The sequence below is a fragment of the Lethenteron reissneri genome, chromosome 35 (assembly GCF_015708825.2).
Source record: "Lethenteron reissneri isolate LAM-NWPU_2019-01 chromosome 35, ASM1570882v1, whole genome shotgun sequence".
Taxonomy (NCBI): Eukaryota; Metazoa; Chordata; class Hyperoartia; order Petromyzontiformes; family Petromyzontidae; genus Lethenteron; species Lethenteron reissneri.
Genome location: NC_083813.1, coordinates 4,791,197 through 4,811,742, shown reverse-complemented (window position 1 = coordinate 4,811,742; position 20,546 = coordinate 4,791,197). Strand labels below are relative to the sequence as shown.

General features: G+C 43.9%; 1 protein-coding gene across 4 annotated transcripts in view; it reads right to left on the bottom strand.

The window, feature by feature from the left end:
- LOC133350840 (tubulin polymerization-promoting protein family member 3-like) overlaps positions 1-20,546 on the bottom strand; it is a 38,074-nt gene extending 17,528 nt beyond the window's left edge. For 2 of the 4 annotated variants that reach the window (XM_061565613.1, XM_061565615.1), the window contains exons 1-3: positions 20,288-20,546; positions 18,308-18,344; positions 3,600-3,869 (exon numbers count right to left, since the gene is read on the bottom strand). In XM_061565613.1, the coding sequence (XP_061421597.1) occupies positions 3,600-3,790 (191 nt within the window). In that variant the 5' untranslated portion in view covers positions 3,791-3,869; positions 18,308-18,344; positions 20,288-20,546. The remainder of the gene's footprint in view (positions 1-3,599; positions 3,870-18,307; positions 18,345-20,287) is intronic. The other 2 variants (XM_061565616.1, XM_061565614.1) reach the window with 2 other exon arrangements.

Below are 20,546 nucleotides of genomic sequence, written 5' to 3'. Positions count from 1 at the left end.
ATGGTGTTGAATGAAAGGACCATGAATATTTTATACTTGGCGATTTGTTTTCTTTAAAATATTCAACATCACCTACACTCAAACAGGGTATCGAGAGAAACCCTTTAGCTTGCTGTACCCTATGAGGTAAGACATGGTAGCCTGCTGCGCACACACACGTGCTGCCAACTTAAGCAAGAAGGCGATTGAATAAATTTCACGTTTGGCCGAATCGCGTGTTTGTCTGGGCCACCTATGCGAGTCGCAGCTGCAATCCACGCTCACTCCATAGGTGCAAAAGGCGTTTAACGCGTGAGCAGGGGAATAATATTTTGCAAAAAAGTGCCCGACGGAATGTTTTAAGCATTCTCCAAATATGACAAACGACGTTGCCCCTACTCTTAAAAACATGTTATTTAACATTTGTGGGCTTTTTCCATGCCAGTAAACCTTGAGAATTTGTAATATTTTCAGCAATCACCACCACAACACCGCATACAAATTGCACTATGACACATCCTGTATTTGTTGATTTTTAATACTTTGAGCGTTTTTGGAATAATGGAGCGGTGGGAATGGTAGCATATGCGATCATGCAATGAGACTTTAAACCCAGTAACCCAGAATTTAATCCAGTGTTGAGTAACATCAGAAATGGTGCTGGGGTACCCCTCTCCCACCACCAGACCTATTAAGCACAAATCAGCACAGCGAATCATGGTCAAAAAACCCCCATGACCAACGTGGCATGGGGAGGCCTTTACATCCAGTAGATAATCAAAGAATGGAACATTGATTCTTGTATTTGAATAAAAAGGAACATTTCTACTCGCAGTATTGTATACGTATTGTATATTTAAGTAAATAACATCTAATGCAATGAGCAGGTGAATATTTCTCAGGCTTTTCAGAAAAGTGAATCTTAAACACCAATATACGTACACGTTTACAATTTCTTAAAATGTAGGCCTCATGTATCTAAACTAAACTATTTCATTCACCAGGTACTGAACTATTAGCTATTTTTCAGAGGTGACCTCGCCACACATGATAGTTTACCAAAGTGGCTTCTATCCCTCTGTGGGGATTTATAGTAGCAGCCACATAATCTAAACAGCTGTTTATAAATGTGGAGGGCGAAACCGGAAGACCCGGAGAAAAATCCCGACGACCATGGGAAGAGAGAACACGCAAATTCCAAATATACAGGAATCATCAGGGTCCAGGATTGAATCCACGACCTCCTCCATACCAGGCAAAGGAAATAACATTGCCACAGAGGAACCCCAATCAACTGTAATAAACTTGCAGTGATTACCAATTTTCAGTTATTCACATGTCAAATACGTATCTGGGATGTGCGTGAATTCAGGCGGACCACTTGTGATTAAATTGGGTTCTCAAATTACATAAATGTATGGTCAGTCTCAGGTCATATCAACAAATTACTACAAAAATAAAATCATGAACAACGAAAAAACTATACACGTTAATCAATAACATTGCCTTTGAAAGGAAAACTATATAATAGGTGACGTTTTTGGCAATGACACTTCTTCATAGCGCATAAAGAGGCTAGAGAGAGGGAAAAAAGAGTTTGTTACTGCACTTTAAACAACAGGGCCTTGATGAGAATATATTCTATTGTTTTCTGATGACCAGTTTTTAAATTGGCATTTGAATAGTAACCTAAGAGTAGCTATAGCTACCCAATAGCAGCCATCATGTTAAAATTATTTTGCACTTAATTCTGCTAAATTCGAAAAGAAAAATCAGTTTGACTGTTCATGTAGCATGTAGAGGTTACTTGACATGATCTCAAAAATAGTTCTGTAACATCCGCTTCGTGACATAAGACTAAGTAGAAAGCATGTAAAGACGGAACGATGAAAACCTATTCCTGCACTCACCATAAATGCATTGAATTGTTCATGTACAAATCCATGCCTTATGATTTGTGAACATTATATACAAATAATATACATTTATGCCAACGGTGTACACAATACTACAAATGACAATTCATTGAATTACCAGGCAGTTGAAACTTGACATTCCTAAATAATAAAACAAAACTTACATTGTCGTAAAAAAAAAAACAACAAACGGCGTATCATCTAGCCCTCAAGGAAAGGTACATGTTGGAATATTTTGTACATTTATTTACGACCACCATGGGTCTCCACAACGACAGTAAAATGGAGACGCATAAACGTGCTGAACATTTAAAACTGATAGCAGGACCACGCTTGCACTTTGCTCTGACCCCCAATTTTACCCTAAACAGCCTCCCATTCTCATGGCAACCCAAACGCCACAGAGGCCGCATGCCCGCTGCTTGACGGTGAATGTTATCCTCTGCAAAGGGCGAGACCGATGTGCGGGAAGGTTCCACTCGGCATGGCCGTCGATGACCACGGGGGGCACACAGCAAAACGACGCAGCCGAAAAAAAAGCAGCACCAGAAAAACAGGTGACGCTGCATTGTCTGCATTGCCCGCATTGTCTTTAAGCCAAACCCTTTTGTGCACTGCAAACATCGCTAAGGCAGGTGCACGGGACAGGTGGTGGCTTGGACACTGCACAGGAGCGTTCTCCAACAGGACGCTGGACATTAAGCACAATTTAGCCATCTTGGTGGCGACCGTTTTCACTTAAACGTACACTCTTTACGGTCGGTTGTCGCATTCGCCAATGCTCATGGTTCTAGTTCAAGTCTCCAACCGAGTAAATTGTTTATCAGTTCAAGGTAAAAATGGGACGAGACCTCAAACTCTTCAGCATGACAAATCTTTTACACTTCAACAACAGTGATGAAACCTGGAGCTCCTGAGCGTCAAATAAATATATTTACCAAGTACAGTACAGAATGAAGAGTGAACACCCTGAAGCTACTGACAAGATAATTTAGAAACAACCACTCGGTGCTGTCCGCACCTGAGGCCAGGTTAAGTTTGGCACAGATGTCCCACCCACCTTACACCCACTGCTTCTGTGCAATGGCTACACAGCTCAGGGCATAAGGGCTAAGCCTAGTAATGCTTTGCAAGTTGAACACCATATGTCTTCAATTAAGCAGTCTGTCTCACACTCATGAACCTTTCAAAGGAGAGTAGTGTAATGAAGAACACACCTGGGTTCAGTCAAACCACACGCATGGCATTAAGTTAGCGGATTAGAAAACAAAAATGAGAATCTGTGAAAGCAAAACACTTGGGCAATAGATATTAACAGAAGAAATGATCGAAAAAAACCGTGCAAGATATCGATTGGTATGCGTTAAGGAGGTATCGTATCTCACGCTCGCAAGCCCGAGCTCAGAGAAAGGCTCCAATGATCAGCTGTGACGTACGCGGAGCCCAGACATGACACCGTTCACCCCCCGAATTTCGTCACCGTGACGTCAGCCGGACAGCTCCCGTTAAGTCACCGGATCTAATGCACGAAACGTGCTCAACATTGAATGCTAAACGAAACCTTGGCTGCCCACGTCCGCACAATCACATCGCACGACCCTGTCAAATCGCACCCCCCCCCATCCCGTTCGTCTAAAAGCAAACGCCGGCCATGTGATCACGTCTCCAGAGCATAGCGCTTTGGCGCGTGGCAAAAATACTCACTTGACTTTGGAGAACGCGATGTCGACGTCGGTTGATGTGATTGCCTTGCCGTCGATGACCTTGCAGTCTTTGCACAGCTTGGCAAAGTTTTTGCCGTTAAGCTCCTTGCCCGTGGCCTTCGTGTCTCCCAGGACGGCGAACTTTTTAAACGAATCCTCCAGCGATGCGATGTCCACCTCGCCCTCCGCCATGTCCAAACACCCCTTCTCCTCCTCTCCTCGTCAATGCTCCGATGGGATGATTTTGTTTCAAGGAAGTCGCTCCTGCCCGCTACACAAAACACAAGTTGCGAGACCGCACATGACGTTAACCAATGCATGCATTACTTATCGTTGTGTTTTGTAATTGTTCTTTATTCAATTACGCATTCGCGCACACGTTGATTCAATGAATGTTGATTATAGGTCCCTCTGGAAGTTTTCTCAAGACAGAAAATAGTCCAAGCGCTCTGTAAATATTAATTAGATTCAAATTTTCATTCGTGAGAAAATGTTCAACAATTTTATAGTTTGGCCGACTGCTTAAGAACTGTTAACTACACTCGCAAGTGATGTCGTCAAGGTAATTAAATATAGACGTGGTAGAAAACATTTCCGAGTGTAAAAGTTTGTGGATTTAAACCGTAAAAAAACCTTGCATTCTGCTACCTCGGGCAACAAGTGTTTGATGATGAATCAACATTGGGCAGGCCCCGTGTTTTCTGTAATTGACGTGAGGTGTGCCTTGTGGAGGTAATTATAGCGCTTAAGGTATTGTGCCAAGCCACGCACATTAAATAAATACGCCTGCCACACCCCAACCACATTGGTCACACTGCAAAAGCCAATCGCTCAAATAAAACTCAACTGTGAGGCTTTGTGGGGGATTGTTTTTTTTTATGTAGATATACACTTTTCCCGAATGCAATACACACGTTAGTTATATTTGACATCTAAATAATGCAACACAAGTGTTATTATTATGATGACACCAACGAAACCATGCCGCCGTGGTAATGTAATATTCATATTGCAATAAGTAAACGGAGGAATCAGTGATGATCTCGAGAAATGTTTGCCGTTGCCACAGTGGTGGTGCGAGTAAAAAGCAACACAGGTCATTGCCGATGACTGGACACGCAGGCAGAGGCGATCGTGGCAGAAACGTTTTTTTTAGAGGCTTCAACCCTCCGATTAGCACGGCTGGCTAGGTATGGTGCTAAAGAAGTTCAACATATACGCAGACAATACGCACCCTTTCCAAAAAAAAAGTATTCTTTATACACGTACCTTCGGCCACATGGCCTTCTGGGAGGGATTTTTTTTTTACATACAAACCCTGTCCTACCCTATCGAGGTGAACGTGGCACCTCTGTGGTTGCATCGGTCATGTGACTCATTGGTGCTGCCCTGGCTGCTGTGTCCCTGAGGCTCGTTATTGCTCTTGTGAGTGCTGAGCCCTGGCAACAGTACAGGATGGTCCAGATATATTGTGACCCCCCTCAACCCCCCCCCGCCAAATAATTGCCCCGTAAAAATGTTTTGTTCCTCTGCTTATTCATTTCTGTTTTCACGCCCCATCGGTATACAAATATGACGTTTTAGAGAACTAAATAGGGGTCACAAGACATCTGGACCAGCCTGTTGTGCTGTGGTTTCTACACCGATGTAGTTATTACATTTTGTAAAACGTCTTATGATTGTAATGTATCGGATACACTCATAGCGTAATACTTCAGAGATTAACGTTATGACAATTACTGATGTGAATCATGCCAATTCCATTGCCCTTGTACTTTTTTTTATACTTTCCAATTAAGGACGAAAGCATGAACGCATTAGCTCTATCCATCTGTCGATATCAAGGGGGTCAAAATAACTCATTCAGATGTCCAAAATGATTGTTTTAATATTAATTTGTTCTCATGAGGATTTTTTTATCCTGCAGAATACAGGAGCAGATCGATCAGAAGATTGCCCAAAACTCGAGGATATAACACTACTTCTAAATAGAAAAGCCTTTTTTTCCCATGGCGATGACATCATGCACCCTGAGTACATGAATCCCAATAACGTCATATGCACCGTCATCCTGTCACCTCGTTACCGGGCTCAAGCAATAACGTCATTCTTCATCGGCCATGACCAATCCACTGCTGTATGAACGCACACCCAAGCCATCACCACTCCTGCGACATGACAATCCAACCCAGTACCTGCACACAAGCTGATGTCATTGAATCAGGATAATATTTATACGCTCCATCTCCTTGATGGTCCTTCACCTACTTTTGGGCACGTGCTTTCCCTTGGCTGTCACTATGTCATTAATCTTTCCAATCAACCATCATCCCTTCTAGCGATGCGTCCTGCCCAAGCCCACGTATATAGTGATTTTTTTATTTAGTGATTTGCTAAAATTCCCTATACTTTGCACTCCTGCCTGTGTTCGTATTGTTTCTTGTTGTAACTTTTTGAGCTGCCCCCACTGGGCATCTGTGAAAAAGCTTCATAGCTCATCGGATTCTTCCAGTCTAAATAAAGATTCTGATTCTAATTAAGACTTCAACAAACACTCAATACGTTATCCGGCACGTTCTCAAATCCCCATGTTCATGTCGCAATGATCCTTTGAAAACTTTTCAGGATTACTTCCATTTACACATTTTCTTTGTTCATTTCAATGTTTCTGATCCAGTTCACCGCAGGTAATACGTATTCATTAGACATAAAAAAATACTTTTGAGGACAAATGCACGTTGGAAAGCATTTGAGAATCTTTGCAGTTGCATTCCTATCTTCTGCGTTCTGTTTATCAGATAAACACTCGCAATGGAAACACACAGCCTGCATGTTGGTTATTGTCAGGCGCTCCGTTGAAATATTGAAATATTTGTACTGTACTGAATAAAGTGGCCCAAGAAATACCCTCCTGACAGAGCGTTACAAAACTCGGTGGGGCTTTCTGGGATAAATACATCACATTGCTGGTCGGGTGTTTATATAATGGATTGACGTTCAGAGGGGTGACTGCTCAATGCAGAGGCAGTTTAATAGTTGTCTACAATACTGTTGCATTGTGGTCTATCGAGTGTGCGTGTGCCACACATATGGGAGGATTGATCTGATAAAAAAAGCCTCAACCAACTGCTGGGTTTTTTTCCCAGGCTTGTTTCGTCTGTAAAATGTGTGCATGTATTTTACCCGCAAAATGACTGAAAAACCATTCAACATATCATCCGGTACTGGCCACCAATTTACCATTTTAACACCGAAACGTGACTAACTGGGGCACACTAACTCTTTCCAACAAAGTGGTGAGGCATGTTTAAGCTCACATCACTGGGAGGGGCCAGGTGTTGTGATTGATAAGTACACACTGAAAGTTATCCCGAAGCCATGCGCGGCCCCAGAGTCCAGCAAACACCGTGTGCCTTTCAATGTAAATGGCCCCACAAAGGCAAAGATCCCCCGTATAGCCTAAACAGACTGTCGAGGCAAGTGCTGTTATAGCAAGTAGCACCTATGAAGGCCAGCACGGCACACAAGGGGGTGGGTGGCCAACAGCACGCCCGGCCGTCTTTGTCTCCCTAGTGGCAATGTTTACATATCGCACCAGTTACTCACTTGAGGCCAAGTCCACATCGGGGAGGCCCAGGACCGGTTCACATAATCATCACTTTTGGTGTTGGCCGTGAGCCGGAATCAAACCCGGGTTTCCACTGTTCGTAGCGCAGCACATTAACCGCGACACCACCGCCCCACAGCGCAGACACACACACAAGACTTCCCCAAAAGAATGGTCAAAATGTTAAGAAAAAACCAGCCCAGGAACTGTGCATAATTGCTGCCAGTTTATTTAACCAGGTGAAACGCGCATTGAGAGTCACATTGTCAATTTGCAATGGGAACGTGCATTGTCGTCGTCGTCGCTGAGTGCATGGAAACGAGAACAAATGAAGATGTACCCCACACCCCTTTGTCGATGCACTCCTGGATGAAGGCCTCCATCGTGCGGTGTCGGTCGTGAGCGTCGTCTGATCAAACTTCCCTGCACTTGTCAGTGCGGGTTGGGGAAGAGGGGCCGAGTTCGTACAATATTTGGATAAAACTCGCCGCCGCTGATGTTTGCCGTGGCTGGGAATGGAAATGCTCCACCCGTGTATTTATTTAGCGAGAATTCATATTTGGGTAATTTTCAGTGTGTGTGCAATACTGGAAAACACATGTGAGTATAAGCATTTTGTTCAAATTAATTAAAAAAAATCCCATTAGATTTACAATTATGCCACATGCATTATATATAACCACATATAAATTATGCATGTTAACACATGCATACGCTATACGCATGTGAAGTACATTCTGTAGACATATACACAACAGACCCATACTACACACATTCAAAGCACATACCATATCAAGTACGACGACATTTACTGCCAGAATTATGCACAGTACAGACTGAAGCATACGTCAAACACTGTTTGATGTTTATTTTTTAATTAAGAACATACTCGCACTTAATTCTTTCTTTTATACCACAGTGGGCTAAGTGGTGGCACAGAGGTAACCACACTACTGACAACCTGGTTACCGATTCCCGGCATGGATAACGTCCGTGTATAGTGATATCCGAACCGGGCCTGCATCCTCCCACTTAACCAAGCTGGTCTGATCTGTGTGATGAAGTATGGTCAAATAACCTCCATGGCTAACATGATGGTGTGGAGAAGCCGTCATCCAGCAGTGGATTGACCAAAGGCTTCATCTTCTTGGTTCTTTCGGTAAGGGAAATAAAAAAATAAAACAGAATAAAATACAATTCTCACGACGTTTCCGACAGACCTGTTCTTCACCTGAGGACGGCTGCTAGCGTTGTGGCCGAAACGTCGTGAGAATTGTATTTTATTATGTTCTATTTTTATTATTTTATTATTTCCCTTCTACGTGACTTTACCGAGAGAACCAAGAAGATGAATCCCTGCAGTCACGAAAGCTTTAAATCGAAATTTGACCAAAGGCTGTAAGTTTATTCTTTTATATAACAGCACAGTACTGTAATCCATACTAATAACAACATTACAATACCGTGCCATACCAGACTATACAAAATAATTTTCCATAACAGATGAAAGTCAATAATACTAGTCGAGCAGGAAAACAATTATTTAAAACTGTTTTTATTTTTCCAGGTAAGGCCCAGAGCTAGACAGCTCTTTTTCAGAAGCGAACTGGCCACCAATGAAAACTCAACAAAGTGGCTGACCCTGTGGAATTTTTTAGCAGCCAAATTAAGTGTCTGTGTGTGGTGCCTTACACCTCCACCATAGGGATGTGGAATTTCCACCATTGGCTCAGGGCTGCTCATGAAGATGAATGCTGCACGAAAAGTCATTTGAGCAGACTTTTAATGGTCGATTGATTCCTTGCGCATCCCTGTTCTCAAATAATCCAGAAAACCGTTCCATATCGCACGCCCAAGACAGCGCTGCAGGGACGATTCATTAGCAACACAAATTAGTAAATATAAATGCGTGGCGGCATTACCAAGATATTTCCCCGGCCCATAGCCCCTGGAGGTAAGCCTAGAGAGGAGACTGAATGTGACCACACGCGCTCACGCTGCAGTAAAGGGGTCACGCAAGGCCACTCGCACCCACAAAGGGGGCTCTCCATTTCAAGCACTGCCCAGGCAGACTGCGTGAGATCTGTCAATGGCGTCTCAAATTCCCCACGCCAGGTGTGGCTTAGAGTAGAGGGAGGAGGTTATTGGTTGTGGTGGCTTTTAAAGACAAAAAAAGGGAGAGACCAATAAACAAACAAAATATATATGCCCTGCGGTCACATTACAGAACTGTGTCGATACCGGGTCACACCTTGTGTTGTGGAGAACTACCATAATAATGTAAAGTGCAATGTCCAGCCCTCTTGTTGATCCACTACTGGATGAGGGCCTCTCTATGCTGCGATGGTCGTGGGGCTACTTTTCTGTACTTCACCAAGCTGGTCGGTGTGTTGGAGAAGACGGGGAGCAAAGAAATACAGTACAACAATAGATATTTTTGCTGCACCGCCCTCTGCTGCCCATCACGTAGTAACGCAGTCGAAAAACATCTACAATGCATGGCGGGCGGCCATCCAAGCACTATCTAAGGCTCAAGCATGACTTTGGCTTCGCAGATATTGCAATAGCATTACCAGCAATACTGTAATACAAATGCAACAAGTTACGTTGTTATACACGAAAGCCTCATTGATTCCGAACACCATGTTTTATCTGGAATCCGATTTCGCCATGAGTTGCAACAGCTCACACCGGAGCATAAGATACTACGATGAAGGTTTTGGCCAGTCCTCAACCCCAGTCATCACATCAACTGCACCTCCGATTATAACAATTGGCCACGTACGGTGCGAAAGAAGTTCAAAATACAGACATGCAGGTGTCCCTCACGGAGCCGTCCTGGGTCCTCTCTACTCTATTTCCCTCGGTCTACATCGCCGTGATTGGTCGTCTCCTCAACAGTAACATAATAACCAATCACACCTACGCCATTGACACTCAATTATACTACACTAAAAGCTGCAATCAGGGCCAATCAACCTTGAAAATGTTTCCCCAACATTGCAACACTGCGTTTGGTCAAATCACCTATGACTAAACCCTCAAACGTCCGTAGCCCTTTTTCCTAAACACCAATGCCGCTCGCTCAAAATCTTCTCACACCACTGGCCCCGCCATCAGCCGCGCAAATAATTTGAAGATCATCAGTGTCACCTTGGGACTCTACATTCTCCACTCGACAGCCATGCGCTCAACATGATCACTAAAATCCATGCCATTCATTCACCATCTCCGGACCTGGTGGCGGTGGTGGTGGCACATCCGCCCAACGTGTGACCACAGCCAAAGCAAACATCAGAATCAGAAATATTGACGGTATTTATACTGGAGGAATCCGATGAGCTATAAAGCTCTTTTTCACAGATATCCAGTAGGGGCGGGTAAAACCGTTTGAACAACAAACATGCAAACCACAAGAAAGGCAAACAAATCACCCAAAAACATACAAATAAAACTAGACCATCCCAATCCTATCGGGCAAAGCCCACTGAGTTATTCATTTATTTTTCAGAAACGGCCTGGCCACAAATAATATCTCAAGTGGCTCATCATTTGGACATTTATAGCACCAAAGCAAACACTCTATGGCTTGCAGGCATCGTTGGCACTCGTCTTAATGACCCGCAATGCTAACCATTCTCAGACAATCAGAAACAAACACCTCAACAAAGTACACCGCCTTCAAAACAACCCGTCATGTGTCCTGGGCATCATGTGCGACCCACATGGTTTCCATGGCTTCGCTAAAATGTTGCATTGGCTACACCGTCAAATCAAAGATACAGAAAAAAAATGTCTATCCTGTGCCAGAGATCTCTCTCTCTCAAGGTATCCCGCCCAATATCTCTCTGATGTCCTTCTTACTCCACTAACCACACCAAACCACCGCGTCCCTACACAGCACGCCTGACAACCTACTCATCGTACCCAGAAACGGCACCGTCCTGGCTAAGCGGCGCTTCACCATAGCTACAACAGCCATCTGATACGCTCGCCCACCGCACACTCGCTGCATTCAAGCATCATCCACCTTGAAGCAGGTTGCCTACGTACTGGTGTGAAGGAAAGTTCAATATACATACAACCAGCAGCTCAAGGCTCACATATTCAGGCTGGCTTACGACGAAGAACTTTTAGCTTTGTCTCCACGCCTCCTAGTATTTGATCGAACAATACGTTCCGATTTGTGAAATAAGCACACGTTATAAATTGTTCGTTATTAGTATCAAGGGGGTACAATTGGGGAAGCTTATGCGTTTTTATATAGAGCATATGAACATGTGGGAGGAAACTGGAATTGCCGGAGAAATCCCACGCATAGAGGGACGACTGAAAACCTCTACAAATGGCTTAGAAAACTCCCTGCTGTATTTTCTGTCACAGCATTGCTGGTTGTAGGCCTCCTCATGCTGTGCTAAGGTCGTCATGGAGATTTGTTTCATCATAACTTCACCATGCTGGTCAGTGTGGGTTTGTAAAGGGAGGAAGGGCTCAGGATCAGTTCAGATATCGCTCGTCACTGCTGTTAGCTCTGGCCGGAAGATTCACATCGTGGTGGTTGGGGATATAACGCAGTGCGCCATCCACTTTGCAACAGCTCCACCCTTTGAAGGACACATTTGTAATGCAAACGGCGCTTTTTGCTAGATCCACCTCCTCCCACCTCCAAATTAGTGGCTCTTGGATGTGTTCCATGCAACATACACCTAAGCGTGGGCAACATAGAGCATGGAGCGTTTCATAATTCTGAACAGGATTTCATTTCAGCGGCACTACAACAGTATTGCATTCTTAGCGACGTGAGGAATGAAGACGGGGCATATAAATTGGGTCTCTGAATCACCTGTGTTTACTTGGCAGCATCGTGTTTCTCTTTCGTCATGGCAACGATTAAGCCACCTTGCTCGAGGTATTATTGATGAAGAAACATCTGCTCTCCACGGGTGATAAACCTAGCACCTCAGCCCAACTTTGAAACATGCACCTTGCACACGCCCTTCGAAGGCATCACCGACATTCAATGCCATTTGATCAATTTGGCTACGGTGATACTGTACACGCCTAAGGCCATTCAAACCTGACAGGTTAAAGGCAAAAACAACTGCATCTTGTAAGCGGCCAGTGAGCGAGTGATGCCTGCCACTGCTATTATAGGACAGCATTTCGACACCTCCGTTGGGGATGTATTTCAGTTGGTAAAGCAACAGGAAACCTATTTGCGATGATGAATTTAAGTCCCAGGCAGTGTTAACTCTAGAAACCTCATCACCATCCTTTCAGGGCCGGTAGAATCGAGTGAAAGGTATCACCACTTGGTGTAAAGGCAACAGTGGTTGGACTGTGGTAGACTTGTCCCTATCACGGCGATTATTCCGTGCGCGCAGACCAGATCTTGTCGGTGCCACCGGCGGTGGGCATAGCTTCAGTGGTTCCAATTTCTTTATGTGACCAACTACAGCGAATTATGAGATAACCATTTAAATGAGTGGGATTATTAGATAATTCGCTCTCAGCCATATACATAAATCGGTACTAGGAAAGTTTTTTTTGTTATATATAACTTAGGTGGTACCAATTTCTGCTCTGGCCCATGGACTAAATGCAGGCTTTTCTTTACTTAGAGAGGAGTAACGCAGAGGAGTAACAACCATGGGCAATTACTTTTATGAGATACCCTTACTGACCGGGATGTGTAAAACAAAGTTCTGCAAGCGGCCTTGAATTATTGATGCGATGCAATGATGCTTCACTGCTGCTGTGTTTGTAATTACAGTCCTGAATACATCAAGGTCCAGAGTGGTTACCCCCCCCCCCCCCCCCTGTCAACTGTTAAGATAGGCAATAATGTATAGTCACATGCAGTATTATTACACGTGGGCAGACTTTACCCCGGCAGGCTTGCACCGTGCCAAACCTAAATGAAGTCAAGGACCTCTGTGCCATCACAGCTCGCTACAGTACACCTCTGAGTGCTACATGTTGCGGAGTAAAAGTGATGCCGTACTGTACAATTAATTGCATATATACTGAAATACGCAATGCGGTTTCCGCATCGCAGACTACATGGCTGTGGTGCCTTTTCACAAGAGCCGGATTTGCATTGACTCAAGCATGTCAACACGAGTAAATAATAAAAATGATGATACCGCATGCGCAGTGGTGCACAGGCGCACATAACAGCAATAAAAAAACTAAACACATCTGTCAAAAACACACACTTCAAAAGGAAAAATATATCATAGACGACATTTTGTGCAATGACCCTCATGTGTGCTATGAAGGTCTATGGCTCAAAACGTCACCAATTATGTACTTTGCCTTTTAAGGCCGCAGGTCATATTATTATTTTTTCTTGCTGTGGATTTCACACCTGATGATGATTGCTTGTGTTGCAGTCGAAACGTCGTGAGAATTTTATTGTTTTATAATTTTGTTATTTTATTATTTCCCTTCTACGTGACTTTACCGAAAGAAGAAAAGAGTATGGATCCTTGCAGTCACGAAAACTTCAAATCTAGAATTGTTGAGTTTAGAGTTGATAACAATGTAGAGCCCTTTTTCAATCCACTGCTGATTGAAGGCATCCTAATGCCATGTTGGTCATGGAGAATGTTTGACCATACTTCACCATGCCGGCTTGTGCAGGCTGGTAGAGGATTGATTACAGAAATAGTTCAGATATCACCTACCAATCATGTCAGCTTTGGCCAGATATTAAAATCAGGTTGCAGAATTCACAACATCAGTGCGCAAACCACTGCACCCACAGCTCCCCCACCCCTAGATATGAGCTTTGTCAACTTCATGCAAAGTAAACATGTTAAGGCGAGATGTCTTCATAGGCCTCCCCTTCCAAGACGTGAATGCTGTGCTTTGTGGGTCGATTCGACTCTAATATCTGGTTCAGAAACGGTCATTAATTAACAGTGGAACAGAATTACTGAACAGTGGGGAGAGCATCGAGAAGAGACACATATACATGCTTGCAATTCTTTTGTAGAAACAGAAAGAGGAACACATGAATTAGAGAACTTATATCAGCAAGCTAGTGATATCATTCAAACTGGTAAAAAAAAGTTTAACACCGAGGCTTTCGCGACCAATATTATTCATAATAAACGTTTTTGGGTTAGATCGCGTTATTTTTTAATAAGCCAGAATTGCCCGATGATGCTGGATGAAATTACCAGCGAAACGTCGTACTCAAAAAGCTTGTAAATGTTGTGGTTTCACTCTTCAACAGACCGGTGGGCTAAAGTAGTGAACTATTTGTCTTTTGTCAACGTGACACTTTTTGCTGATTGGCCGTGTCGGGTGGTGGAGGGTTACGACACATTTAAAAATAATGCAATCTAACACAAAACCATTTATTATGAATGGTAAAAAAAGTTGAGTCCGCTTGAATCCTTATGGCAGTAGAGATGATAGCCAAATTGTCCAGAATAATGACAGTGTGGGCAAGCCACAGAAAGTAAACCTGAATATCCAGCAGTGGATTTGCCATGTCTGATGAAGACTTTATCTCTACATATGTTAAAACCACACACAGAAACGCACATGAAAAGGCCATGTGTGTGTCGGAATGCAGGCAAACTCACTCACCCTTACCTTGTTAAAACCTCTGGAAGTTTAAGTATCTGGTGCCACACACACAACTATAATCATCGATGCCGATTTCATGCCACACCTGACTAAGACCACACACATAGCCTTGGGCACGTGCGCTACAATTAACTGATGGTGACTACGGCAATGACAAACGTAGTAGCCTTCATGCAAAACGTATCAACCTTGTCAAGAAAGCATTTCTTTAGTAATTGTATCGGTTAAAATGTTTTTTTGAAGGACCCTCCAAATAACCTAGTGTTATGGACAGGGCAGGAAAAAGCGAAGCTCTTAGCATTCTACAAATACTCGACAGCAGAGATGTGTAGTCCGCTTTTTCTGTTTACCGTCCATAATTTACAGAATACATACTGTATTGAATTAGCGTTCACCCCAACTGCATTTATGATGCAGTGTTTAGTACATACATCACGCAGTTTATAGAGCGCGCAAGATAAATTACACTTAAACAATACTACAGTACATATATACAAAGGCACTTGTATAGGTATGGTGTGTGCTGTAAGTTTGTTTTGTGGAGGGTTGGCACGGGGGGGGGGGTAGTTTTGAGAACCCTGGACAGTGTCAATGTCCTCATTGTAAAGCAACATCATCCAAGTCTGCCACCATGAATGAGGTAGGTGGTCGTGGTGGTGGGTTACATTTACTGTGGCAGCATAAAGATTACAACGCACGGTGCATTCTAAACTAATGTGATGTATTTAACAACAAAAAACTACAACTTCTGGCTTAAAGGCATGAACAACCATTTCAACATGTAATCTCCTGTTCTTCCACACACACACACACGTGGAAAAGTGCTCCTGCAGTAAAACGTGGTAAGCTGCTAATGGTAGATTCCACAAGAGCACGCTTTGAAGTGTTGGTTCCCTCTAGAAGGCAGCCCACCCACACCAACTTCCTTGTTGGTCCCACCAGCCTCCTCCAAACACCACCACCACTGCCCAAGCCTGCACCGAATTGTGGTCAGCCACGGCCATGATGGGTCCCAACCATTTGATGGGTCCCAACCATTTGATGGGTCCCAACCATTTGATGGGTCCCAACCATTTGATGGGTCCCAACCATTTGATGGGTCCCCAACCATTTGATGGGTCCCCAACCATTTGATGGGTCCCCAACCATTTGATGGGTCCCCAACCATTTGATGGGTCCCAACCATTTGATGGGTCCCAACCATTTGATGGGTCCCAACCATTTGATGGGCCCCAACCATTTGATGGGCCCCAACCATTTGATGGGCCCCAACCATTTGATGGGTCCCCAACCATTTGATGGGTCCCCAACCATTTGATGGGTCCCAACCATTTGATGGGTCCCAACCATTTGATGGGTCCCAACCATTTGATGGGTCCCCAACCATTTGATGGGTCCCCAACCATTTGATGGGTCCCAACCATTTGATGGGTCCCAACCATTTGATGGGTCCCAACCATTTGATGGGTCCCAACCATTTGATGGGTCCCAACCATTTGATGGGCCCCAACCATTTGATGGGCCCCAACCATTTGATGGGTCCCCAACCATTTGATGGGTCCCCAACCATTTGATGGGTCCCAACCATTTGATGGGTCCCAACCATTTGATGGGTCCCAACCATTTGATGGGTCCCAACCATTTGATGGGTCCCTACCATTTGATGGGTCCCAACCATTTGATGGGTCCCCAACCATTTGATGGGTCCCAACCATTTGATGGGTCCCCAACCATTTGATGGGTCCCCAACCATTTGATGGGTCCCCAACCATTTGATGGGTCCCAACCATTTGATGGGTCCCCGACCATTTGATGGGTCCCCAACCATTAGATGGGTCCCAACCATTCGATGGGTCCCCAACCATTTGATGGGTCCCCAACCATTTGATGGGTCCCCAACCATTTGATGGGTCCCCAACCATTTGATGGGTCCCAATCATTTCATGGGGCCATACCATTTGATGGGATGGGGCCAAACCATTTGATGGGGCCCAATGTTGATGCGTGTGTGAATTGGGGTACAGACAAATCTACGGGGCTATTGTCGACAAGATACGAGTGTGAATGACTTCAGATAATGACATGTAGCGACGACAAAACGCCAAATCACTTGATATAGTGCATACCGAGATGACATTGAAATGTATGATAATAAAGCCCAGATAACCATGAGTACTAGAGCAAGAGTTATTTAGGATGTTGAAGTATTTCGTATGTATGTTTAACTTCTTTCACACCGTTCGTGCTAATCTCCTATCATCAGTCTGTCCACTGCTGCACGTTTACTGCAATATGTCTCACCTATTTCATGGTATAGTAACGTACCCCAGATAGAATTGTTCATCACTATCGGTCCAAAACTGACATTTGTCCAATGTAACACCTTGATCGAGTTAACATTTATGTGCGTTCACTTCAAACAGCATGCGTCCTACGGTATCTCCACTTACAAAACAAGTACACAACTCAAGGACACGAAGCCGCTCAGAGCACTGTGAGAACGATTTATGTAAACACAAGACGCACAGCAAATACAGTATACATGTGTACAAGCCATATGGACACCGATGGTGCACACTTGCATTATACAAGATACACACACACGTGCGTGTAAGACTGCAAACAGCTGTAGGTATACACAATTTTACCGAATACATTCACATTTTTGCAGGCCATGCACACATACAAAATACATCAGTGTATGGTAATTGCAACCTAAACGCACACTAATGTATATATAGTACACGTATAACATGTGTAAACATGTACAGTGCTGTACTGCAGATGTGTCAACATGACCACGGTCTAGCATTGTTAGTTAAGCCGAAATTGGTTCCACCTAAGCTCGCAAAATACTTTAATCGAAACCAACTCATAGGCTCAACAACAGAAGCATATAACCACAACTCATCTCAAGTGGCCAACACACACGATTCGGTGTTGTTATTTCCCACGTGGGAGACGTGGGAAACACTAAAGTTTATTGCAACTCTGGTGGTATCCAACAAGAGAACTTATCTCCGTCTGGAGCACGTGGGCCCTATAATGTTGCCGCTTGCGTGAATACTTGTACACACAAATACACTAAAAGCCAGAACACGTCTTTGCTTTCAATTGATGAGGATTATAGACACACAGAGAGAGGTTCTCACAGAGATGTTTGCATTCTACAAGCGGCACTGTCTCCTATTGAACCATCATCACGATGTTGGCATCTCTGTAAGGACAAACAAACGCTGGGAAAACGCAACTCAAGAGTGTTTCAAAACGATGTGTCCATGCAAACAGCAAGGAAACAAGACCATCATCAACAACAACACAGTGTGGAAGCCTGAAGCCACACACACACAGACACATAGTTTAACAAGGAAGACTTACACAGGCACTCTAACAGCATTTCATTTCCTTCCATGATGTACTCCATTACGAAATCTCTAACACGAAGTAGTCTAATGGCAAAGATGCCGCAGTGCAGTGATACATGTGATGTTGCTACTCACGGTTCTTGTAGCTGTTAGAGACGTAACTAGACCGCCTCTATCCCAGCCAACGTTTGTAGAGGAAGGAAACAAGATACGATGTGGTGTTAGTGTGTGTGTAGTGTGTGTGTGTGGTGTAGTGTGTGTAGTGTAGTGTGTGTAGTGTAGTGTGGTGTGTGTAGTGTAGTGTGTGTGTAGTGTGTGTGTGGTGTGTGTAGTGTAGTGTGTGTGTAGTGTGTGTGTGGTGTGTGTTAGTGTGTGTGTGTTAGTGTGTTTGTGGTGTGTGTGGTGTAGTGTGTTTGTGGTGTGTTTGTGTGTGTTAGTGTGTGTGTAGTGTGTGTGTGGTGTGTGTGTAGTGTGTGTGGTGTGTGTTAGTGTGTGTGTTAGTGTGTGTGTGGTGTGTGTGTAGTGTGTGTGGTGTGTGTTAGTGTGTGTGTTAGTGTGTAGTGTGTGTGGTGTGTGTTAGTGTGTGTGTTAGTGTGTAGTGTGTGGTGTAGTGTGTGTGGTGTGGTGTGTGTGGTGTAGTGTGTGTGTGGTGTATTGTGTGTGTGTTAGTGTGTGTGGTGTGTAGTGTGTGTGTAGTGTGTGTGTGTTAGTGTGTGTGTTGTGGTGTGTGTGGTGTGTGTGTGGTGTGTGTTAGTGTGTGTAGTGTGTGTATGGTGTGTGTGGAGTGTGGTTGTGATGTGTGTGTTAGTGTGTGTAGTGTGTGTAGTGTGTGTGTGTGGTGTGTGTATTGTGTGTGTGGTGTGGTGTGTGTGTGATGTGTGTGTTAGTGTGTGTAGTGTGTGTGTGATGTGTGTGTTAGTGTGTGTAGTGTGTGTTAGTGTGTGTGGTGTGTGTGTGGTGTGTGTGTAGTGTGTGTGGTGTGTGTGAAGTGTAGTGGTATGTGTGTGTGGTGTGTGTGGTTAGTGTGTGTGTGTGTTAGTGTGTGTGGTGTGTGTGTGTAGTGTGTGTGGTGTGTGTAGTGTGTGTAGTGTGTGTGGTGTGTGTGTGGTGTAGTGTGTGTGGTGTGTGTGTGGTGTGTGGTGTTAGTGTGTGTAGTGTGTGTGTGGTGTGTGTGTGTTAGTGTGTGTAGTGTGTGTTAGTGTGTTTGTGGTGTGTGTGTGGTGTTAGTGTGTGTGTGGTGTGTGATAGTGTGTGGTGTGTGATAGTGTGTGTAGTGTGTATTAGTGTGTGTTAGTGTGTGTGTTAGTGTGGTGTGTGTTAGTGTGGTGTGTGTTAGTGTGGTGTGTAGTGTGTGTGTGGTGTTTATTAGTGAAAATAGATGTGTTTTGTGGAGTGTTCGGGTCTTTGTAGGTGTGCGATGGTGTGTTTAGTGTGTGTTAGTGTGTGTGTGTTAGTGATAATAGATGTGTGTGTGTGTGATGGTGTGTGTGTGTGTTAGTGTGTGATGTGTGTTAGTGTGTGTGTGTAGTGTGTTTGTGAGAGTGTGTGATGGTGTAAGTTGATGGTGTAAGTTATAGTGACCGTGTATGTAGTGAATGTAATCGCGAGCAAAGTGTGTTCAGGTCTCGCGATGTCAGCGTCTTTGTTGGGTTGACCGCCGTGTTGATGCACTCGTGCTGTCGTTTATCACTAAGAATGACGATAACTATATAAAATATAACTATATAATATACAATATCACGGCGTATGCCTGTAGACAACACCTTTGTTATAAAAGTGAACGATATACGCAACAGTAGTAAGTGTAGTTCTGTACAGTACACGTGGTTATGCCATACGCCTTCGTCTTCGCTAAATTCTAATGTGTATATATAATGTGTGTATATAATGTGTATATAATGTGTATATGTGTGTTGTTAACAATATACAAACCGTGTAATATTGTGTGTGGTAACGTGTATAGCAACAGCAGCAGCAGTAATAGTAGTGTACAGTCTACGTACGGCTGTGATATAAAATAAAAATGTATCGATACGGCTCTAGCTGTGTGTGTATTGTTGCGATCGATATATAAATATCGTGTTCATGTGACCCTCGTGTGAGTGTGTTACTTACAACACGGAGTATAACGAGATAACTTGTTGTACACGGCTATGGAAGCGACCAGCCTATATATGACTACGTCCAAACTCACTACCGCATTCGTGTGTACACACGTGTTCGCGTGTGTGTGTGTACACGTGTGTGACTGTGTGTGTGTGTACACGTGTGATTGTGTGTGGTTGTGAACAGAGTTAGCCTACTTTAACTAGTGCACAAGCTGTGTGTGTGTCTCTTACAATGTTATCTCTGTTAGTAGTTTTTTTTTTGCTAA